The 24,600-nt window shown below is 35.1% G+C and overlaps 1 protein-coding gene across 3 annotated transcripts in view; it reads right to left on the reverse strand.

Annotated features, from left to right (window-relative positions):
• Positions 1 to 23,378, reverse strand: part of GRIA4 (glutamate ionotropic receptor AMPA type subunit 4) — a 519,215-nt gene extending 495,837 nt beyond the window's left edge. For all 3 annotated transcript variants that reach the window (XM_061202612.1, XM_061202613.1, XM_061202614.1), the window contains exons 1-2: positions 23,256 to 23,378; positions 21,908 to 22,066 (exon numbers count right to left, since the gene is read on the reverse strand). In XM_061202612.1, coding sequence (XP_061058595.1) covers positions 21,908 to 22,066; positions 23,256 to 23,343 — 247 coding nt within the window. In that variant the 5' untranslated portion in view covers positions 23,344 to 23,378. The remainder of the gene's footprint in view (positions 1 to 21,907; positions 22,067 to 23,255) is intronic.
• Between the last annotated feature and the right edge of the window lie 1,222 nt (positions 23,379 to 24,600).

Here is a 24,600-nt window from a genome sequence, read left to right on the forward strand (position 1 = left end):
GGTGTGCATTAAATGAGGGTAGACTTTAGACCATGGACTTCCAAAACCTGGGAACACTAGGGAAAATGGAGGGGGCACTCTTTTGCATGTTAGCCCTGATAATGTATAGGTTACTTATTGTACCTATAAAGAAAGGAAAAGGATGAAAATATATGATGTTTTGATTTGGTATGTGGGTCAGGAGGGGTAAGGAAAGTAAATAAGATTCTGAATAAAAGTCACTTTGAAATTTAAAAGTGAAAAACGAAAAATGGCAAAGTATTCTTGAGGGATAAAATAAAGAGAGCAGGAAAAAAAACATAGAAAATTATACTATTTACACTTCTGCATATTTTGTTCACCATTGCCTTAAAATATATATTTCATGAACATTATCTACTTTTACTAAACATGAAAATTTTACTGTTAGACATTCCATGTGGGGAATCATCTAATAAAAACAAATGATGGAAAGCAAGAAGGCATTTGTCTTTTACTTTCTCTGTATTGGAAGCTGCTCAGTTTGTATTCCAAAACTGTCTGCTTCACATTTAACGGATTCCAAATATACTCGATAATTAAGAGTCAGTGTTTAGCATTGCACACACTGATGGTAACAGAGATGTGAGGCAGAGATGTCTCTGGGTTGATGTGGAATACTCAGCTCTCAGGTCTTCCGGTAGCATTCCATGTCAGACTACAAAGATCGTCTTCTATACCTTCCTGTTTCTAAACCATCTTGAGTATATGCAATAATGTATATATGCTTTTTTTTTTTACGATTTTAGTTTATGGAGAATAGTTGAAATAAATAAGGTTAGAGTTTACTGTGATATTTAAATTGTAAATTAAAAATGTAAGAAATAGGGTTTCCCTGGTGGCGCAGTGGTTGAGAATCTGCCTGCCAATGCAGGGGACACGGGTTCGAGCCCTCGTCTGGGAAGATGCCACATGCCATGGAGCGACTGGGCCCGTGAGCCACAACTGCTGAGCCTGTGCTCCTCAACGAGAGAGGCCGCGATAGTGAGAGGCCCGCGCAACGCGATGAAGAGTGGCCCCCGCTTGCCGCAACTAGAGAAAGCCCTCGCACAGAAACGAGGACCCAACACAGCCAAAAATAAATAAATAAATAAATAATTTTTTTTAAAAAATGTAAGAAATAGTTCATATTGGTCCGTATTCAAGGCCGTTAGCCACTAACACAGTTTCAAGTGCAATGATGGTGAGGGTTCACTCGAGGGGACTGTTTGGCTGGGAGGCTCTGCGTGAAATGCTGTCACAGCCCAGCCAGGCAAGAAAAAGCAGCCTCTTCTCATGTCTCTAATGACCTGTGAAATGGCATGAATCCAGGACAAGACTCACCTCTGTGAGTCCCACAGAAGTTACAAAATGTCCTTCAAGTTTTTCCTTTGCCAAAAATGTAATTTCCACAATTCATATTTCAATTTTACTTAGCCACTTCTCCTAAAGTAAAACCAAAGAAATTTATAATGTATATTATTATGCTTGACACTTACTGTGGAACCATCATTTATCAGCACTATTACAGATCTTCTTTATATTGTCTTTCCCCTTAAAATACTGGTTTTTGCTCCTAAGTCACAAATTATATATTTCTTAGTATGGCTGTAATTCAAATAATGACATTTTATTTTACTTTCAGCAGTTAATTTCCTACAAAGAGGTGAATTCCCTGGTTCTATTTTGTGTTTCAAAGAAAATTAGAGATAATTTATTTCTAAGTCTCTGATAGTATTATTTTAGAGAATATTTAAATATGATTCCTGTATTTGATTGTAGATATTTAAGAAAAAGACACAAGTTGTAGTTTTAACTGACAATACTGTTGTCAGAAATTCTGTATATCATCTAATTTCTAAATACCTTATTTTTGAAACACTGTGAATTACTATACATGTGTGAGGTATTATTATCACAGCTATACAAAGGTATTCATATTTTTCAAGTCTCCGCCCAAAAGTACACACCCCAAAATCATTTAATAAAAATATTGGTGCATGGACTACAGAGTGTGCACTTTTTAGAATGGAATTTATGAAAACTTTTCCAACATTCACCTATACCTAGAATATCTGACAATGTTTTATTTTCACAATCAGGCAGCCAGTCCAGAAGATTATTTTCCATATACTGTATTACATAATAAGTCCACACAGGCAACCTAGGAAATCTGGGGACTGCCAGAGTCTGAGATATTAAAGAGTGGCAACTTTCAAGCCTGTGTAGCCTTTTGTGGAATAGAAAACACAGCCTGGAATCTGGAGTCAAAAGCTTTCAGTTTGGAGTCCACTTACTGGCTGAGGGACCTTGGGCAAGTAGCAAAGCAGTCATAGTCACAGTCGGACTGATCCACACGGCAGGCACTGTGCTAGGCACTTTACAAGCAAAATCTCCATCAAAGCTCACAGGAGCCCTTCGGGTTACTACTATTTTCCCTGTTTTGCACATCAGGAAACTGAGACTCAAAAAGTTTCAATAATCTGCTTAAGGTCATGATGTCTAGGAAGTGGCAGAAACCATTTGAAACCTAAGAGCACTAAGCACCAGGCTAGTGCTAGGAGTCTCAGGTTCCAGACTAATATTTCTAGTTATTTCTCGGGGTTGTATTGAAAACCAAATGACATAAGCTGTATGAAAGGTTTTGTAAATGATGTGGTTGTTATTTACGTGATTTCAAAAGGTATCTTCCAGGTCTTGGATTCTGATTTTTTTATTGAACTAGGTCTGGAATACAGCCCTTTGACCTATATAGTCTGGATTTCTGTGGTGCAAGAGATTTCCAAACTTGGCTTCAAAACTCCAGTGCAATTACACTTGATTTGTGGATTTACAGCTAGGACAGCTTGAAAAATAATGCAAATTTACATTAAAAAATATTTCCTGAGAGTTTATTACAATTTATACACTGTACTATGGTCTAAGTTCAGGGGATAAAACAGAAACATAGCTGGAGACTCTGTCCCTGAGAAGCTTATACTCTACTGATCAGATTTACAACTTCTGCATAATTTGTAAATTTGTACTTTGGAATCAGTTTCTTTGAATCTGACAACCAGAAAAATAAATACTTTAGATAGACATATATAAAAATCTTCTAAGAAATGGCAATATTGTCAGTTGTGAAAACCACTCCTGACAAAAAAAAAAAAAATCAACCTTGACTTTAAGGTAATTTTCAAACAGAAATCCACATATGTGGAAGAGCTTCTAAGGAGCTTCTATGTTTATATTCTGATTTGTTCTAAATACTGCAAGGTATTGGGGAGGTTGCCTTCTTAAATGATCTTAAAGCAGAGAAGTCTCTCCCTAATCACAGATATTTCAGTTTTACTTCCCATGCCTATCTAAGGCATATGCCAGGGTTGTGATTCTCTGTGGCTTCTGAGAAACTGTTCTCGCTTATTTGTTCTTTTTCTCAGGGGTCATAAAGTCAAATGCTTATAAGGCCTAGATGGGAAGTAGGCCCTCTGGGTTTCTAAGACCCAACTAGAGAGAACAGGCCTTTTTTAACTGGGGGCCACTCACTAAGCTCCAGATCATTGTTGCCATTAGGAAATTCTGATACATTGTAATGAGGATTTTGTAATTTTCCAGAGAAGTCAGAAATCCAAAATTTTATGTACAATCCACTGATTTTTAGGTTGGCAACAAATTAAATTTTTAAATTCTTGTGAACCAAACAAGACAGTTTGCTATCTTCTTTCTCATCATGTTGCTCTTCCCCAGGAATCCTTTTTTTTTATAATGCTAAATAGATATATTCCAGCAATCTGTTGCTTGTTCATGGTTTTAACTGTCGCCTACCTGCAGAGTATTCTAAAACCCGTATCTTCATCCCAGATCTTTCTACAGCTACTTGAATACTCAACTGCCTACAGAACTCCTCCAGCAGACAGAAATCCCTAATTGGATTAGCTCCAAAATGAAAGAATAAATTGCTTTAGGACCTTTTTATTCTAACTTCATTCCATATCCTACTTAACAACAACACCCTCCACTATCTTTTAAGTCATGATCCTAGAGACACCTTTCCCTTCACCTCCATCAGCCACTGAAGTCTGCATTTTATTTTGTTCACATGAGGCTGAGTGAGTGATACATATTATTATTTCAATGATTACTGCAGTTACACTAATCCTCAGAGGACAATACCTAAACACTTCATATGACATATTTTAATGCACATTGTTTTATGTTTCCAATTAAAAACAAAGTAATTTTTCCCTTAATTTATAATTTATATTCCTGAAACTCGAAGAAGTTGATTAACATGTCAAAAATTCACACACCTTCCCTGGTGGTTCAGTGGTAAAGAATCTGCCTTCCAATGCAGGGGACGCAGGTTCGATACCTGGTCAGGGAAATAAGATCCCACATTCTGCAGGGCAACCAAGCCCATGCGCCACAACTACTGAGCTTGCGTGCCTCATCTACCGAGCCCATGCACTCTGGAGCTCACGTGCCACAACTAGAGAAGAGAAAACCCGCACACTACAACTAGAGACTAGCCCATGCGCTGCAATGAGCGGCGCAACAAAGATCCTGCATGCCACAGCAAAGACCTGACACAGCCAAATAAATAAATAAATAAATATTTTAAAAATCAATCAATCAATAAATAAAATCCATGTGGCAAAGTCCATCAATGTGTTGATGACAACTTTGATACTTTCAGAAATATTAAATTCTTTCAAAAAAAAAGTCACACAGCTAGTGAGTGAAAAAGATGGGAACTGAATCCATGTCTGTCTCCAGAGCCTATGCTTTCTCCCTTCACAGGGATTGGAAGGATGGAAGTGTTTCTACATATGCAATGAAAGTGGAAATACATTTAAAGCAGTCCTATTTATTGTCTTTGAAGCTGGGTAAAAGTGAGAGCAGAGGCTAGAAAGTGAGAAGTATAAGTAAACAGACATGTCTAGGGTAGATCCTCATGAGGAGAGAAGTCAGTTAAAGCTATAGATTGAAGGGAACCCAGAACAATGATGGGTGATTAGAGATGAGTGAGACTTTGCCCTGGCTCATTTTATGTTCTTGCATCTATCCTCTTTTCTCTCTAGTTGATCCTGCATATCATGCCAGAACAATGGTTCCTGAATTCCACTTTTCATAATGCCAGTCCCCTGCCCGAACCTTTAGAAAGTCCTGAATTCACAATGGACTCCACCATCTGACTCCCCTCACTGTAACTCTACTTGGATCCAAAGAGACATTTTCCTGGGCTGTCCTACCACCTTTTCAAGGTCAGCGTGCTGGCTTACTCTGTTCAACCCTCTTTTATGCCTCTCCATTCCTTTCCCCTTACTTTCATGACAAGATTAAATTACATTTTATTAAGGTTTATGTTTATAAAGTCTGGCTTCTTCTGATATTCCTTCTTTGGTGATTATTAGACAACACAGTATTCTAATTTAACGCCTTCTTATTCCCTTATTTCACATTATGTTATTTCTACTTTTCCAGCAGATTATAAGCCTTTTATGGTAAAATATCACATCAAATATTTCTTTTCAATAAAATGTGTGGTACAATGAAGGAAGCAAGACAGTTGCCAAATGAACATTCAATTAACTAAAGTGACAACTGAACACTTAAAAAGCTGCATATTAACAGGGGCATAATAACTTGGTAGCAAACACACACAGTTGCTTAAGGAGTATAGAATATAGAAGTGATAAGTAACTTGATGTCTCTGAGACAATAGAGTGGTTCAGATTCATAGGTGTTGAGTCAAATCTGGAGCTGACAAAGAATTTGGTTTTATTCTTTCCATATAAATTCTGGCATCTAAGTAAATCAATCCAATCTTACTTCATTAATCAAATTAGTGTTTATAATGTAGAATCATTTTCTTGAGTCTATTATCTTGGCCCTATAAGAAACAGTCAAACTGCCCTTCTCCCCTTGAGGAGAAAAAAGAGAAAATGGCTTTTAAAGTACATTATAAAAACTCTAAGGCAGGCAGAGCTAGCTGCCTCCTTTCCAACGTAATCATAGTATTTGTCACATTGCATTGAGATTTTCAGTAGTCATCACTAAATTGTGTGCTGCTTAGGAGCAAAGAGTCTTGTGTCCCCAGAATGGAATATGGTTTGGCACACTAGACACACAAATCATCTTGGAAATCAGGTAGAAATGTGAGAACTTTTTGGAGTCTAAATTTTTATGGATGCTGTGTAAAAAAGTCGGGTAGAAATGAGAATGAACCATTGATGCTTGGATCAGAATTTTAAATGGAGAGCTGAGACATCCCTGTCCATGGGCAGGCATCCTGGCAGTATCAATAATTCAGGTGAAACAATCCTCATGAGACATAGGAACACAGAGGGAGGGCAACTTGTAAGACTGTCCCTTCTTACATGGAGACTCTAATTATAGAACTCTTCGCCTCTAAATTCTGAAGGCAATGTGTTTATACAATTATAATCATTGTAATAATCTTTAAAATCCTTCACCAGTCATCTATTCATATGGGGATGTCAATAAAGAATTGTTTTTCATGTTTTTATAGTCTCAACAGTCACTAACACAGAATCTGCTACAATTCTTAACTGGATGCTCAAAAAATTGATTTAAAACACTAGTATCTAACCATCAATTCCCAAGTCCCTCCATTCTCATATCCATAAACTCAATGGGTAGTAATTTAGTGTTATGTGTCAGGCATTGTGCCATGAGCCAAGCACTAGGGATTCATTCACAAATGCAACGGCATCCCAGTCATCCAGGAGTTCACATTCCAGGGGGATAATGTACAGCTAAATGATAATACAGTGTAAAAAGGGAAGCTCAGGATGCCACAAGGATCATAGCAAAGTGGAGCTAAACCAGCCTAGGGTGATCAGAAAAGACTACCCAGAGACAGTGACCAGATATCCAAGAGCCATCAACTCACTCACGCAGCTACTGTGCTTTCTAAAGAATTGAAAATAATATATGCAATTAGACTCAGTAAGTTATATATTTCAATTGGCAATGAAAAATGCTTGTAACCACCAACTGTTCTCTTGGTTCTTTTAAAGTAAACATAATGACTTAATTTAATACTTTTAATTAATTCAAGTTGATATTTTCATTTTAAAATAATGAACGTGTGTAAACAAAGAGATCAAACATGGCAACCGCTAAGTGGAAATGCTATTCTGACAACAAGACCTATATTGGCTTAAATGTCTAAAGAGCTCCTTAGGTTATCTGTCCCATTTGAACAGAGCAAGACAAACACAGTACTTAGTGGTAAGATCACAACATTTTCCTTTATTTAAATATTGTTAATCAGAAAACTATAAATGTATGCTTTTTTGTAAACATATAAAAAAAACTCAGAAATATGTAAATTAAAAATAAAAATTCTGCATAGTAACATTAAAGAAAAATAGTCAGTACCAAATTTTGGTATGGTAGTTTTCAATCTCTTGTATATATTATGGTTCTTATGAAATTGGAATCAAAAGACAGTCCATATTTTTTCACTGACATTATATCTTTTATATTTCCCATATACTGTCTCTAAATTATTAACAGTTATACTATTCTGCCAAGTAGAGGGCACATTGGCTGCAGTCTATTGATTTAAAAGCACTAGAGTATTACTATCACTAAATGCAAAATTACCCTTTGAAATAAAATAAAGTGTAGGAGAGGTAAAGACATTGCTATTTAATTTTTTTTTTTTTAATTTTAGCAAGATTTCCTTCTCAATAAAATATTCACACTTGGTTTCTAATCTGAGATTTTATCACTTTTGTAAAATGAGGCTTATTTTCACAGCCACTTATGTTTTCATAACATACAGTCATTACCAAATTTTGTGAAAATAAGAATTAAATGCTAAAGGCATGTATATAGTATATATATACACAATAGATTGTGATGTATATGCTATATATTTTTATATCTATGCATAACAATATAAAGTTACTTACAAAGTTACTTGTAACTGTACTAATTATTATTCTCATCTTACAATTATTCAGCTTACTTTTTTAAAACCGGTTCTTTATATGTGACTGAGTGACAAATCACAATTTTAGTATAGATGCTCATCTGTGCCAACTAAATTAAATTATACACTTCTATGAAGGTCAATAACTAAAAAAAGGGAGAATAGTCTGAAATTTCATCTGGAATGTATATACTGTGTTCTATCACCATCTATACCAATCTGTGAGGAGACTTAATTGCCTTTAAACACATTATAAATGATGCTTGTTTGTTCATTTTTTTCCCTCCCACAGATCCCAACTCCCACAGATACCAACTCTTTTCCAACCTGCTTATTATCATAAAAGACCTGGTTTGCAGTCTGAAGATACATGGTTGAGATAGTAAGCTGAACTCAAATCCCTGAACTCAACTGCTGGGACAAGTCAGATAGAGGACTGTCATGACTGACATTCTTCCTTAAACAGTCTGGCTAGACTTTAATTAATTTAACCATTCCTCCAACTAAATACTGCTAAGTAATGCTTTAATGAGCATTTTCATGACTAGAGATTTTCCTGTATTCATGAGTTCAAATGATGCACAATTTGTAATGTTTTTGATACATTGTGACAAATTGATTTTCAAAAGCATTGTATCAATTTTAAATGCCCCAGCCATCTTGAGTAATTCGAAATTTTCTTTTTCAATTAAATTTGATGGCCTTTGTGTTTGTTTTAATGTTTAAAAAATACAAGTGCAGTGAAACGACAATCTTTATAAACAACATGGAAAAATTTGATCAAATAAATTATTTTAGGATAATTCACATTTAACTACCACACATACCTAAAGAGTATTGGTTCATGACCTAGTATCACAGCCTGTTTTTAATTTTAATCATCAATAAGGATAATCATATAGTGAAGAGTCACATGGAATTTAAAATAGTTTATAGCTAACTTAATTATGACTCAAGATGGTCTTGATGTTTCCAAACAAGTTGAAATTTAAGAGTGTACATGTAAAATCTTTCATTTTGAATTTTTAAAAATGCCCTATGGAGAAGTTGATTTGTAGCAATTCATGTGGAAAAAAGAGCAAAGTGTTAAGTTTTAATTGACCATGAATTTAACAAGAACAGGGTGATGTAACAGACTAACAAAAACTCAAATAATCTTGGCCTACACTTTATGTGTAAAATGCCTAAATAATTGGAATTAACATTCTCACCTGGACAGATCATGTCAGATCATAATCATGAGTGTCAAAAATGTGGTTTAATTCTGGACAGATCATGACAGGAGAATCGGGTTAATTCAGGTGAATATATTTTAATAAAATTATGATAAATCCATGGGATATTCAGAATGCCAGAACTAGGATGTTAAATGTTTTAGAAACTATGTTATACAAGGAAATGTTATTTAGCTTGGGGAAGTACAAAGGGGACTTGTGATATCTGTTTTCAAAAATGTTAAGGGTTTGAGTCATATGGAGAAGAAGTTGATTTATGTTATGTTATTCAATTCTGGCTAAGAATTAGTTGTTATAATACCCAACCAAGAAATGGATTCCTTTCCTCCTTTCCCTCCTCTCATAATTAGTCAGCAGACATTTATTAAGTATGGAACATAATTGTTCCTGGCACAGTGAAAGACCCTCAAAATAGAGGTACTAATAAGGTATCATCCTTGTCCTCAAGGAACTCACAGTCTAATGGATTTGACAGATTATCTATCTTTCTATCTATCTATCTATCTATCTATCTATCTATCTATCTATCTATCTATCTATCTATCTATCATCTTCCAAGGTATATACAATATACAGAAAGTACTATACCGGAAAGTTAACTATTCAAGCAAAAGCTGATCAACATCTTTGTTAAAAGGGATATCATTTATACTTTTAATTTATAGCTGCTGTACCTTTGTGTTTCCTTCTTAAAATGATGTGCATAGTCTTTTAAGGTATATTTATAAATATAATGTTTATATCGTATATAATACTCATATATTATTGATATATATTATTTAAGAAAAATCCAAATATAAAAACAAAGCTAATTTTTAATGGGATCAATGTTGTTACTGATCAGTAAATGTGAAATTGAGCTCCTTGGTTATCAGAGGAAAAAGAGAAACATTTGGACTTACAAGTGTTCCATTAAGAAAAAAGAAAGCATGCATATGTTTTTCAGAAAAAAATATTTATCTTGATTCTCAATCTTTGGAGCAGAGAAGTAGTGAAATGCCTTTCAAACTTGCCAAGGTAAGATTATATACATAGTTTAAGTAATTTACACAAGGGTAAACTAATTTCAAAAGAGGGAGGGATAAGGGCTATAGAAACTAGCAAATTGTGAAATTTACTATAGAAAATGCAATGTGGATAATCAAGAATTGACAGGTTTTCATCGTATGTTTGACTCCAGATGGCTTCTTTCACAAGTCTTCTAGTTTCATGAACTTTAAGAAGTGCTAAGGAAGCAGTCAATGTCTGAACAGATGGTTCTCCTGAGTATGCTTACTAGTACAGCTGGTATGCTTACTAGTACACCTGGGCTTCCCACATGGGCTTTCTCCTACTCTGAAAGTGGATTGTATCAGCATTTTCTAGTTCTTTTGTCAGCAGACACCACATGTTATAAGTACCTAGAAGTTCTCTTCTACCAGATTTAAATTTATCAAAGTGCTCTCTGGCCAGCACAATGTACGTCAATTTGCATTAACAGTCCCACTTTGTTCTTTATAGGACTTACTTTCCTCCTTTTTTAACCCATCCCGTCAATTGACTCTAATGAAAACAAATGAGAAAAAAACATGCTTAAGATAAGGAAGACACATAACATTTATTTTGGATCCACTACCTCATTGTCCTTATATCCTCTGCTCATTTTTTTCTAAGATAACACATGAAAAGTCTTAGCTGTCTTAAGGATGCCCCAAAGATGAGTGGAGAGAAAACTCATCACATATTGTTCATTCATATATTCAAAGATATTTACTGATCCTTGCTTTGTACCAGGTATTGTGCGAGGCTATGAGGATATATTGTTTAACAAGGCAGATAAAGCCCTTGGTTCTGGGAGTTTATTTTCTAGTGGGGAATTATAGATGATAAATATGTAAACAAATGAAAATAATAATTACAGATTGTAATAAACACAAAGATTATCGTATGGTTGGTAATGCAATATAAAGTAATTGGAGTTTGGGAGTGGGAAAGCTTACTCTAGAGAGGTTGGCAAGGAAGGTTTCTCTTAGGTGATGACTTTGACCTGAGTCCTGAAGATTCAGAAAAAGCTAGTCAAGCAAAAACTGGATTGGAGGAACAGCCCTTCTCTAAAAAAAGGTAATGGAAAGTACAAAGGTATAGAAAAAAGAATGAAAGGTTAAAGGATGTTCAGGAAACAAAAAGAAGAATGAGCAAACTCCAGCATGGAGAACAAGGCAAAAAGATGGGCAGGAGTCAAATCATGCTTATAATCAGAGCCTGTTAAAGAGTTGCAATTTTACTCCAAGAGACTGAAAAGCCATTGGAGGGTTTTAAACAATGAAAAATGTCTCTTCTTTCAATTCTGAAGGGAGTCACTGGCTCCTGTATGTAAAGTGGATGGGGAGAGGTAAGGTAGAAGCAGATTAACTATGAAATTATTAGAAAAGTACCATTGACTTGGACTAGAACTGTGAGATAGAAATGGAGAAAGGTGGAAATACTTGTAATGTACTTTAGAGATAGAAGCAAGAGGACCTGGTCGAATGTTAAATGACAACAGGAAAAAACCTAGGAAAGTAATAGATGGAGCAAGAAAGCAGATGATAAAAATATCAAAACTAGCAATATGACCACTAGGGACTGTCAGGAAAGGTAGATGAAGAAAAGCAAATAGGAGAACTTGAGAAGAGGTAATATGCAGAACTTCTGCTCAAGCTCAAATTCAGTCATGATCACAGGAGATCTGCACAAATATATCAGTTCAAAGAAGTTGTAAAAGAATAGCTTATTCAAATAAATAGAGCAGAAAAAAAATAAAGATCAATTCCTAACACACATAAGAAAATAAATTCCAAAAGAGTTAGCATTATAAATATAAAATTTAAAACCATAAAGTATACTAGAAAAATGTGGAATAATATTATATAGTTTTAAGGACAGGAATACCTTTATAAGCATAGCATGAAACCCAGAAGCCATAAAGAAAATGACTCTCAGATTTGACTACATAAAAATTTAAAATGTCTGTACAGTAAAAGGCATCATAAATGAAGGTGGAAGCCAAAGACACAGTAGAAAAATAATTTGCAACATACATGACAAAGGGTTCATTTCTTAGCATGTAAAACACTCCCTCAAATAAAAAAGAAAACACTGGCAAAGTAAAAGAACAACAGTTCACAAAGAAAGATATACATGGTCTTATAAATATAGGAAAATATTCTCAGCCACACTATTAATCAAAAACATGCAAATTAAAGTAGCAGTTAGATGTCATTTTTACCCATCAGGACAAGTGAAGATTCAAGAGACTGATAATGACTAGTGTTAGCAGGTCATAGAAAAACAATTATTCTCACATCTAGGTGGTTGTAAATTTAAATAATACTTTGTTTTTGAGGAGAAGACACTGACAATATGTACTAAAAGCAAAAATCCACATTATTTGATATAGTAATTTCATTTCCAGGAATTAATCCTACAGGAATATTCACACAGGTACTCAAATAGTTTTACTCCTATTCTGTTTGTAATATAAAAAATGTGGAAAAAACCTAAATGTTGATCCAGAGTGTACATTTATCATAGTAACTTTGCACAATGACATTATGTAGCAGTAAAAGAAAATGAGATAGCTCTATATAAGTATACTATATAACTGACAGAAAACTTTTTATGATAAATGAAATAAAATAATAAAATATAGGTATAGATTAATATCATTTTTATTAAAAAGTTTTATTTATTCAATAGATATATATTAGTACCTTATGTTTATAATACTCTTTATCTCTCTACCTAGGTCTATACAGATAAGAAAAGAAGTCTGGAAAGATCTATAAACCCTATTTACTGTGATTATCTCTATGTGGTGAGACTGCAAAAATATTTTGCTTTTTAAGGCTTCTAAATTATTTGAAATTTTCGTGTCAGTTTAAAAAGATAAAAATACGAAAAATGGAAAGAACACAGGGTATAATATATTTAAAGTTATTGATGAGAAACTGCCTATTTTAGAAAAAGCAGATAAGCAACAAAAGTAAGCAAACAATGATTACAGCTTATGGTGTAATTTTTGCTGTAACTGGAGAAATACAATGACTTATTCAAAGAAAATACTACATCTCAATTTTTTACCCTTTATTTCTGAGATAATGTTGAACTTTTTATTTATGACACTAGTAGTTTTATTAAGTTGGAGACAAGTGATGATGCTGTGAAGACTGCAGAAAATTTGACTTAGGGTGATGATCTTTAAGACAATCCTTCACTATGTTTATTGGAATCCAAAAACATGTAAAGGAAAACCTGAAATGAAATCCCTGACAGCTAAGCAAATCTTTAAAGCACTGGGGAAAATATGTTTCATTTCGAATAGCTGTAGTTATTCTGAAATCAAATAACATTCCTATAAAACTTATGTAGGTTGGCCAACTAATGAAGTATCCAATACTGTTTGTGTAACATCTAAAGACTCACTTATTCATTTTTACACCTCGTGGTATTTATAACATGAATTTGGAAATATAAAGTAATGAGAGCATTATCATTTAGAATACTCAAATTTCTGTGCTGCATTACAAATCACATAGAAAACTCGATGCCCAATGTAAAATGGACATATTCACTGGAGTAAATGAAAATTGTTAAAGAACTAACTTTGAAGAAAACATCTTTCTATTTAAATTAGGAGTAATCTAGCTACTGTCACAGAGTGATGGCTATCTTGTGAATACTGTACTAACCAAGATACTATAGTGTGAATGGCAGGCAAAACTGACTTCAGGATCTGATGCCCTGGATACTTGTCATTAGGCAAATTTTCTTAACTAAAGATCTTCAGTTTCTCCACATAAATAATGAAAATAATAATGATGCCTGCTTCTAGAGCTGTGTAAGAATTGAGGTAACTAACACAAAGACTTGGCACATAATCAGTAGCTATTATTATTATCAAGGAGAAATGAGTTTCAAAGAACAGGGAGTTATCAGCTATGTCAAATCCTGCAAACTACAATATCAAAAGACAATGGCTAAGGAACAATGGGATTTACTAATCTGTAAGTCACTGATGACCTTCAAGAACACTGTTGCAGGAGTGGTGATGGTTAAGGGAGAAGGTAAAACGTGATAAAAATAGAAGGAGCTGATGTGGAATATGTAGAACTTTTGATAGTAAGAGAAGGAATAAAAATAATATAATGACAGTTTAAGAGGTAGAGGACCAAGCCAAGCATTTTTCCAGCTAGGACACACTGATTATTTTCTATGACAAGGAAGAAGCTACTGGAGATGGAGTTTATGGGAAAATTCCTGGTTAGTTTCAAAGTTAAAATCCAATTGGTTTTCTTCTTCTTTTTTTTTTTTTGAAATGAAGAAGGTAGAGAATGAAGTGATGTGTGTTTATCTAATATATGTGTAGCTCCTTTAGGGCTGTGGGTTATTTTTTTTTTTTTTGTAACTGGAATTCATTGAGAAGCTGTTCAAAAGTTTAAACTGTCTCTCTGTAAACACACACACACACACACACACACACACACACTGCTCAAGAACACACAATTTTGCATGCAATTACGAGAATTCATCAATCTCTTTAATCCATCCATGAACCAATTCTCTCTCCAAATGGTCCATAGATCCCAGACAAAGTTACCCTCTCATAGGACTTAGAAATAATTTTGACAAATATGCATTTAGATTTGTGTATATAAATTAAAATTAACAATTCAGTTAGAGGTCAAAAAAATTCCTATGAAATATCAACAAAATATATTTCTTCAAAACGTAAATTGCTTTTTCAAAATATAAACAGAAAATATAAATAAACTCGAAGTTTTAGCATTGGTTCAGAAATAAATGTTCTATATGACAGAGAATGTAATACAACTAAATTTAACTGAGTTATAGTTATAGGCTAAATATTTTCCAAATGCTTTTCTAATATTCATAAAATTCATGTGTTTTGTATGTTAATGAATGAAGAAACTGTGGCTCAAAAGTGTTAAGTAACTTACCCACTATCAGGCTGTAAATTCAAGCCTATCTGGCTCAAAAGTCCAGAAAAGACTCTCCCTACCTCTAAATAAAAGATAAGACTATTCTAGGCCAACATACACGAAAGAGTATGTATTAATAGAATCTATGTGGGATTAGTAAAGGTTGCTTTTTTTCTGGTCAAAATACAAAAGAACACTAAAGAAAAGAGAAGGAAAGACTTGTTAAAGATCAATTATCCGTGCAACTCATTATTAAAATTCTGCAGCCAGTGACAAGGTTGATCACTATTTACTTGAAATTCTTCCCATTTCTTGGCTCCCGTGAAATTACTCTTGCCTCATTTTCCTCTGAACTCACTGACCCATTTCCTTCAGTCTCTTTTTCTCTCCCTGTCCCTCAAGTACTCTATTTCCTGGATTTTTGTCCTCAACATTCTGTTCACTGCTTTTGCTCTCTCTGGATGATTTTGCCCACATCCGTGGTTTCAGCCATTATCAAATGTCTCTCTTTAGTTCAAACTGAGCCCAAGAGCTCCAGATACACATGTCCAACTCTCTACTGCATTTAGATGTCTCTTAAACTCCTCCAAATCAGTACATCCACACTATACTCATCTTCCCCATTCAAATCTGCTCCTTTGTGTCCCTTCCTAGTTGATGGTATTGCTATCTAATCATTTTTCCAGACCAAAAATTGAAGAAATCATCTATAATTCTTACCATACTTCCTTTCCATTCTCCCACACAGACATCCAATCTATCACTAAGTTCTGTCAACAGTTCTGTATTCTTAGATCTATGTACTTTTCTCTCTCCTTAGTGCTTCTACTTTTATTCAAGCACTTAATCATCCTAAATTGCATTACTTCAAGACTCAACTAACTGGTTTTTTTCTTCCCATTTTGCCCCTTTCTAATACATTTTCCTTCTTGAAATCATCCTGTTCTTTGTAAAACATAAATCTCATCATGTCACTGTTGTTTTTAAATCATTTATGGGTCCCCCTTTTTATTCAGAAGAGTCTCCTTACAAGAGCTACAAGATCCTGTGTGGATCTACAAAGCCCTGCCCCTTAGCACACCTCTCCTTCCCAACACAATCAGTATTACAGCCAGACTAAACCATATCCAGTGGCTTAATCACACCTGGCCCTGCCACACCTTGGTGCCTTGTCATGTTCTGCTCCTTTGGCCAGGCGTGCCTTCCTTCCTCTCTATTTTTCAAATAACTCAACTAGAGTCTTAACACCCAGATCAGATAACATCTCCCCTAGGATACCATGCCAAGTTTGATGTTCCTTCCTGTGTTAATGTCTGTCATAGCACTCTGTTTCTCTGTCATAATACTTTGTCTTACTGTACTGTGATAACTGGCTTGTACATCTTTCCCCCTAGACTATTAGCTTCTTGAGGGCAACAACTACTCTTATAAGTTTCTCTATGCTCATTTCTAGTATAGTGTCTTAAATACAGTTACCCTTGATAAATATGTTTCATGAATAAATGGATATGTTTATTATCTAATCTAGTGAATGAATGGACAAATTCACTACACAATATGGTTTCAGTCTTTGCTATATCACTCACTGCCATCTGATTAATGAATAAGTTGCCAGAAATGTCTTGCCCTATTTTCTTCAAAATGTTACAATTAAATTAGAAAAAAATAAATGACAATTCTTTTCTTTCTTGATTCAAGTAATCTCAATACAGATGTAGTTTTCACATCCTATGGTCTCCTGGTTAAAGTACTAGGATAGTAATTAGAAGACCTGAGTTCAAACCCAGGCTCTGCAGCTTATTAGCTACATGGTCTTTGGCAAGTCAAGTAACTTCTTTGAGCCAAAGCTAGCTAAACTAAAAAATAATGACCATCTTCTCAGTCTCACTCGAAGACTAGCTTGAGGTCAAATAAAATCATGTACATAGAAGCAGTTTAAAAACTATGTGTTGTAGTAAAATGTAAGGTGTATGGTATTTATTCTTCATTTTAAATTTCTGAACTATAGTAAAATTCTGTAAATAAGACATATACATATTTCCCAATGTCAGAAAGTAATTTTTTTTTCCTCTTTGAGAAATAAAAACACTTGGGAGAATCCACAAGAAAAAAAAAAGTTTAGAGAGTTTTTCAAATGGCTTTAAGAAAGCTTAGTACTGTGACAATTCTGAAATATATCAATGCAAACTGTGCATCATTTAAGAAAGGGACAAACCATAGGAATGTGACCCATCCTTGTCATCAATCTCATGTGGAAAATTAAGAAAAAGAGGGAAAGAATATTATAAAACTAAAGAATTATTTCAAATCAACATAGAATCTTGCTATCAATTCAGAATCAGAATAAGGAAACCTAATGACAGTCACTCATTTTCCTAAAAATGATCAAAAGTCAAATAGTATTTAACGTATTTCTGCTAACAACTTTGCAGGTCAAACCATCAGAATTTTATTTTTAGCATTTTTAAGATTATTATATCAGTCCAATATAAACTCTTAGAATGTCTTTTTAGGACTTCATGTCCTAGAAAAGGAAAATGTACAAAACCTAAACATTGTTGAATTAAAGCCAAAAGTTTGTATTATTTAGTACCCTTAAACAAGTTTGAATTAAGTCCCTATTATATAAGCTCTGCCTGCAGAGCCTACTGGATATAGTGTCACATTTTCAATGTATTTAGATTAACTAAACAAGTATATTTTACATACCAACCTACTTTTACAAGTAGCACACAACTGGGTATTTCGAGTTGATAACTAAACCCATCACAAATAGAACTAATATTTAACTTAAAAAGAACAACTTTCTCATCATTACTAGGGTATAATATGCATTCTATTTTTGACTTACAACTTTCTTATCCATCATGTTGTAAACCACTGAATAGACAGATTTTAGACAGAAAAGGAGAGTAAGATAAACACATTATTTTAAAAAAAATAAAACAAAAATATTAACCAGTTGGTCTTTCCTATCCAAGTTTAAAAAGTTGGAAATATTCCACAAAATTCTCTTATTATTTCACCTAAGGGACAATACATGAGTACTTGATCTATTTCACTATGTTTTTCCTACTACCCATATGAAATTAAAAGAATCATTTGAGAAACTGAACATCTGCGGATTATATTGTAAGGGACTGCCTTATTAAAGGAACTTATTCTTTTACAGGATAGCTAATGTAACTGGGCTAAATTAATAATTGCAATGTCTCATCTTTTTATCTTTTAGAAAGCTTTGTGATAGACTACTTTAGTATTTTGGTTATTACTTCTTTGGCCAAATTTAAGATACATCATCCTCCAAACCAAAATATCTTTATTAACTATTAGAAAAATATAAGAACATAGCCTGCTTTTTCAGGCTGTCTCAAATGTTTTGCAAAGAACATATTCAATTTAACTAGCATGTTTGTTTGCAAGGATAGCTACTTTGGGTCAACTGTATAATATTTTATTAAAGGACATTGTCCGTATTGAATTTATTTTTTAAATATCTATTTTGCCATACCCCATACTTTGAATAGATTACAACAAAGAAATGTATACCTTTAATTACATTTTGAAATTTGACTACTTGGGCTATTTATTACACCTATACTTTGTTATTGAAATATGTCATAATTCTATATTATCTGTATTTCTTATAATTTCAGTTTTATACTTAGCAAAGTGTGATTTTTCAACCATGTGAATAGTTTAAAAAGAGAACAATATTTTAATTTAATCTTACACAAATATTGTAAAAACATAAAATGAAACTATAAGCCAAAATTATCCCCACCCTCTCTCAGCAACTTGGGATTTATACCAAAAGGGAAAAATTTGAGTTAATTGGGTTTATACTTATGCAGTATGTAAACTCTATACACAGAATGTTTAGATTGTCTGAAGTATTCTTAGAGAGCTAAATTAATTTTGCGGCAGAAGAACCAACATTAAATTACATCTGTCCAATAGATGACCAATAATACTCTTTATTCTTTAATCTGCCTTTTTTGTCTTTAAGTATACATTCCATAAAATAAACATATCCTGTTTAGTGGCCTTTATTCACAAAGACACTAGATTATGAAGTTTTACAAGGGCACACTGCAGGAAAATCGTGTTTAAAATAAGCCTAGCCGGACACATATATTTTTTTATATTTAAAAAATATATTTATATTTAATCCAACATGAAAAATTTTTAAATCTAGCCTGTATCACTGTGAGGAATAAGTTCCATGTTAATTCTCCAGAACACTATTTTTATCCTTTTGTACCCAAAGGCATACAGCTTGATATATGAGTTTGCCTCATACTTATTGCTTATGTTTCACCTTTAATTAGACTGGAAAATCATGCGTCTACATGCTCTAGGTCAGTCCATTTAACAAACACCAATCACCTGACCCACACTCTCTGACCATTGATTTTTCCCAAATTCTGCTTAGATTTGCCTTAAGGACATTTGGCATACTCATTTGTCAAAAATTTTTCCGTTTCTTCACTAGAAAATTTTTTTTCCTTATTTACAATTTATGTTTTTTAAAAATATTTTAAGCATGTACACAAAGTCAATTATATGTGATTATGAAAAACATGACACCACTAATATTGCGTTACACTTGGAATCAAAATAAGCAGACTTAGTTTACTTAGCTTCAATTTTCTCAATTCTAACATGTTAAAGAATAGCATATTACCTATATTTTATACCTTTTTTTACTTTTTCATTCTGTGTACAGCTTCTTAGCAATTTCTTATGTTTATAGGTTCTTTACCAGTAACACTTTATTTTATACAATATTTTTATTACATAAATAATATAATACTAATTAAAATTTTCCTGAATGAGATTAACATATGATATGGAAGAAGAAAGAATTATCACTTTATAGTTTATATAGCTGGAAGCCATAACACAAACTTTAAAATACTTAAGCACTTAGTTAGAAAAAATAAAACTAATATAGCTCCACTTTTAAGACAGTCTTTCATTAACTAAATAATAAAAATGAATACTTAAATAGCAATTTACTGTAGGCAAAGTACCTTCAAATATATTTGAATCATGAATTATCTTTAAACTTAGAAATAGTTTTGTTGACAGAATTTCAAGAGAGACACAAGAAAAATATTTAAATCAACAGATAATATTCACATACTAAGGAGAATATTTTATACCTAGAACTGTTTGAAATGTTAACATCTCTATCAAAACTTGGAACAAAAATTAATAACTTAAGACATTTTCAAAATGACTATCCACAAACTTAGCTCTAATTTATGTTCATTTCTGCTTAAAAATAACTCCCATATAATTATCATTATAATGAATATTGACTTTATTAGTAAAAACAACAAATGATTTTTTAAATTAAGTAGTACCCAAAGGAACTAGAGAATTTCTGCAAATTAATACAATTGTAGCAGTTAAAAAAAAAAGTCAAATGCTTTAACCTGTTTATGAAACCAAGTTCTAAAGTAAAGTAATTAGATGCCAAAAAATAAGGAAACGTGATCATGTCACTTGTTAGATGAATTAATGGCAAATATATATGAATTAAAATAATTAATGAAACAGATATCCTCCTAACATAAAAACTCCTTGTTTTCAATTTCACTAGTTTGTTCAGTATACACTTTTTTGTACTCAGAAAGAGGACTTTCAAAATTAAAATATACTCAACTTGATATAATAAAAATATCATACAATGCAGATTGAATATTTTATTACTGCTGTGCAAAATTTTATATAGAAATTATTCCTATATGTCTTACATAATCTATAACCATTATCTTAACATGTAAAATTTGAGCAGTAGTAAATTAGCATGTGAAAATAAGGAGGTATGTGAAACGTGTTTCCCTCAAGAGTGAAAATGCAATCTAAATGTTCTATCGACTGATCATATTTTAGTGATTTTTAAATTAATACACAGTTGATTATATTTTTACATTAAGTTATACAGTATTTTGGCAGGGGAGCTCTGTACAACTGTTTAATTATAACGTTAGGTAAGATCACCAAATCTCAATCTTATTGCGTAAAATAACAGATCCAGCTGGGTTGGTTTGTAAATTCAGTGGATTGGACACTAACATGATTTGCCACCAAGGTAAGGATTCATGGAGTTATATTCACAGGATATATGCATTACCTGATAGCAGGAGACATTTACAACCCAGAATATAAGAGCAGGGCAGTCTCAAGTGACATCACCAGATCATCTGCAGCGTCAGCCAACCGACTCAAATATATATCCTCCACACCACCGCTCCCCTCTTTCTCACTGTTAGCAAACCTTCCATTGCCTTTACCAGTGTAAGACAGCATGTGTCTTCTTTAAAAGCAAGACATACACTTACTCAAGTGAAAAGCAAATAAAAACCAAGGAACAGAAATCAAAAACTAGATTGAGTACAATTTTCACTAACTTGATATTCAGGTTGTAGAAATAATACTGAAATGTTAAAGGAGAAAGTAACTTCAATTAATTTCAAGAAAAAAGAAGGAAGAAGGGAGTGAGGGAGGCGGAAAGGAAAGAGGGAGAGAGGGAGGAAGGAAGGAAGAGAAAGAAAGACCAGCTAAATATCCCTGAGACTAAATCTTACTTTTAACTGATTTGCTCTGTAACCAGCAAACTGTGGAGATCTTGAATGTCTTTCTAAAAAATATAATAATAATAATAATAATAGTAATAATAATAATATAGAGGAAGGAGACTCTATTGCCCCATTTTAATTCTCTTCTCATTTACCTACAACTTATGTTTTACTTACAAGCATTTGTTACAGCAAAACTGTTGGCTGTCTCAATGTTGTCCACATGAGGTACCAAATTAAAAGGAGCTTCTGACGCATTGGGGCTGGTGTTATGAAGAAAAATTGCTAATCGAAAAGCAGTGTATTCCTGATCTGTGTTTCGGATGAAGAGACCACCTATTAAAAACAGCAGAAAAAGCACATTCAGTGTCTCCTCTTGTAAATGTTACTATACCCACCCCAAGAACTGTCAAATCCACTGCCATTCACCAACACATACAATTAAGGAGCTATCCCTGTCACATCTTGGGAGACTGCCCTTTGTCCCTAAGGTGTATGCTTAATATTTTAGTCTTTAAGGCAGCTCAGCCTTTTCCTGTCCCAATTTGTCATGATCACAGTGACCTCTGAGACAGATCATTTAGTGTGCTTTCCTTTCTCTCTCTTGCCCTCCCCATGATTCTCAGCACACTGCTACAGAAGCCAGTTCCGGGCATTTCTAAGATGCATGCAGATGGGAAGAAAAGATAATTTGCATTAAAATACAGAAATGAAGGGATGTGGTGACGTGCAGGTTAAAGGGAAATCAGAAAGGAGACATGAACTTTGTTTCTATGAAGCTCTTGGACTCAGCCTAATTAGCACCGTTTTGTGCACTGTCTATGAGAAATGATGCAGTCTGAGGCTGGGCTTAGCTGGAAGAAATTCGATTGCTGCGTCCCATTAAAAGACAGGAGAGAATAGCAAGAAAAGCCAAGGACGGATAGGGTCCCTGGAAATAGAGTCGAGAAGGAGGATTAAGGGCAAAAGATTCAAGAGGAAAACAAAAGAAGAAAAGGTTCCGGGAAAGGGATCTAACTTTGGAATCCGTTAACTGGTAGCAAGCAAAGACAAGGAGGTGCGGGTGTAAATGCTTTTTTGCACAAACAGTGTCTTTCTGTAATAGCGAAAGCTGCTGCGTACAGCACGGGAAGAAGCCGGGGGGGGGTGTTTTGTTTTGTTTAAACAAACTCTACATCCCTTCATGCTTTAGAGAAAGAAATGAAAAAGAAATATCAGATAAAATGCTACCAAACCCCACGGAGGTTTTTTCCCCCAACTTATTGCAATCCTACTTAAGCGACGTGAGCCAAAGGTGGAAACAGGAGTATAGACTGAGGACGGATGGGTGGGCAGCTCTGTGCTGTTCTAACTGAACCTGCACCAAAGAGGCAGTCTTTTTATAAAGGGGAGAAAGGAAGAGGGAAGCAGAGGGGAAAGGAGACGCCGAAGGTTCCCCTAAATTGCTTATCAGTAACTCATTTGACTCACTTTCGGATATCTGCTACAGCCACCCACACGCATACCCCACCGGAGCAGAGCTTACCTATTTGCACGCTGCTCGGAAAGGCTCCCATGGCGAGTCCCCAAAATCCAGAAAATAACAAGACTATCTGTCTGCAAATAATCCTCATCTTCTTTTCTCCTCTCCCTGGCGCGCGCTCTCTTTCTCTCGCACTCTTCCTAAAGGCTGTTCAGAAAGGCATTGAGGACTATGGCGCTAAAATTAAAAACAACCAAAAAAAAAAAAAAAAAAAAACAGAAAAAAGGAGAGAGGTTTGGGTGGTTTAAGGTTATGACTATTTCCCTTTAGCAATCCATCCCGAGCCGCCAGATTTTTCCCGCAGTCTCCATAGCCCTGGGAGAGGTTTTCTGTCCGGCTGCAAATGTTACACATGCAAAAGATGGTGGTGGAGCGGCTACTGGCTGCTCGCAGGGATGAGACATGCGCTCTCTCTGTGCCTAGCTCGCACTGGCGCTCGGCCCTCGCTTTCTCACCTACACACACACACTGGCGCCGCGGCCGCCGCACGCGCTCCGCTGCTCCTTTCAGCCAGCAGCCACCTAAAGCCTACACCAGCCCGGAGCCTCGCGCCCCCTCCGCGAGCGCGCAGCACTCCCTCCGCACGCCCCTCGCCCCCTACTCGGCAGGCTTCACCCCTTGGGTGCTCACCGGAGCGCCTCAGTCTCTTCGACGCTCCAGAGCCAGTCTGGAGACAGGTTTTTCCTTTTCACGACTCCCGCCTCTCTTCTTCCCGCGTTCGCAGTGGGTCCTACTCTGGGGATGGGCACCCCCAGCGTCCCTCTCTGCTTTCCAGGCGCCTCTGCTTCGCGGCTGCACTTGGCAGGAAATTCACCCGCGGGCCAGGTCCTCAAGCCCCGAACAGGGCCTCGGGGAGTTAGTTCTTCCCCATGCCCCCTGCCCCCTGCCGCATTCTTGCAGGCTCTCGGGGAGGACCGGCTGCCTCCCTCTCCTTCAGCTCAGCCTTTCTCTCAGCCTCGCCCTCTTCTGCCACTGGGCTGCGCGCGGGGGACTCCGGTCCTCGCTGCAGCAAAGATTTCTCACCGGCAAACAGCCCGGGAATCTGGAGAGCCTGAGACGGGAATGGACGATGTGAAGGGGCTCAAGAGAGAGAGAGGATGAGAAAAGGGGGCAAAGGGCAGCCTCAGGCAGGTCTAAGAAGCTGGAACCAAGGAGGAAAGAATTGATGGAGGTCAGGCTGGAGAAGAGACACAGAGAGGTCAAACCATTCTAGGAAAGAGAGGAAGGAAGAAAAAGTTAATTTAAATAACAAAGTAGGGCGATGAACGGGGTGGGGAAGAGACTGAGAAGTGAAAACTGAATAGGGGGTCTACTTGTTCTTTGAAAGGCTTGGAACTAGGAGTAGGAA

This window comes from Eubalaena glacialis, chromosome 10 (genome assembly GCF_028564815.1).
Source record: "Eubalaena glacialis isolate mEubGla1 chromosome 10, mEubGla1.1.hap2.+ XY, whole genome shotgun sequence".
Classification (NCBI taxonomy): Eukaryota; Metazoa; Chordata; class Mammalia; order Artiodactyla; family Balaenidae; genus Eubalaena; species Eubalaena glacialis.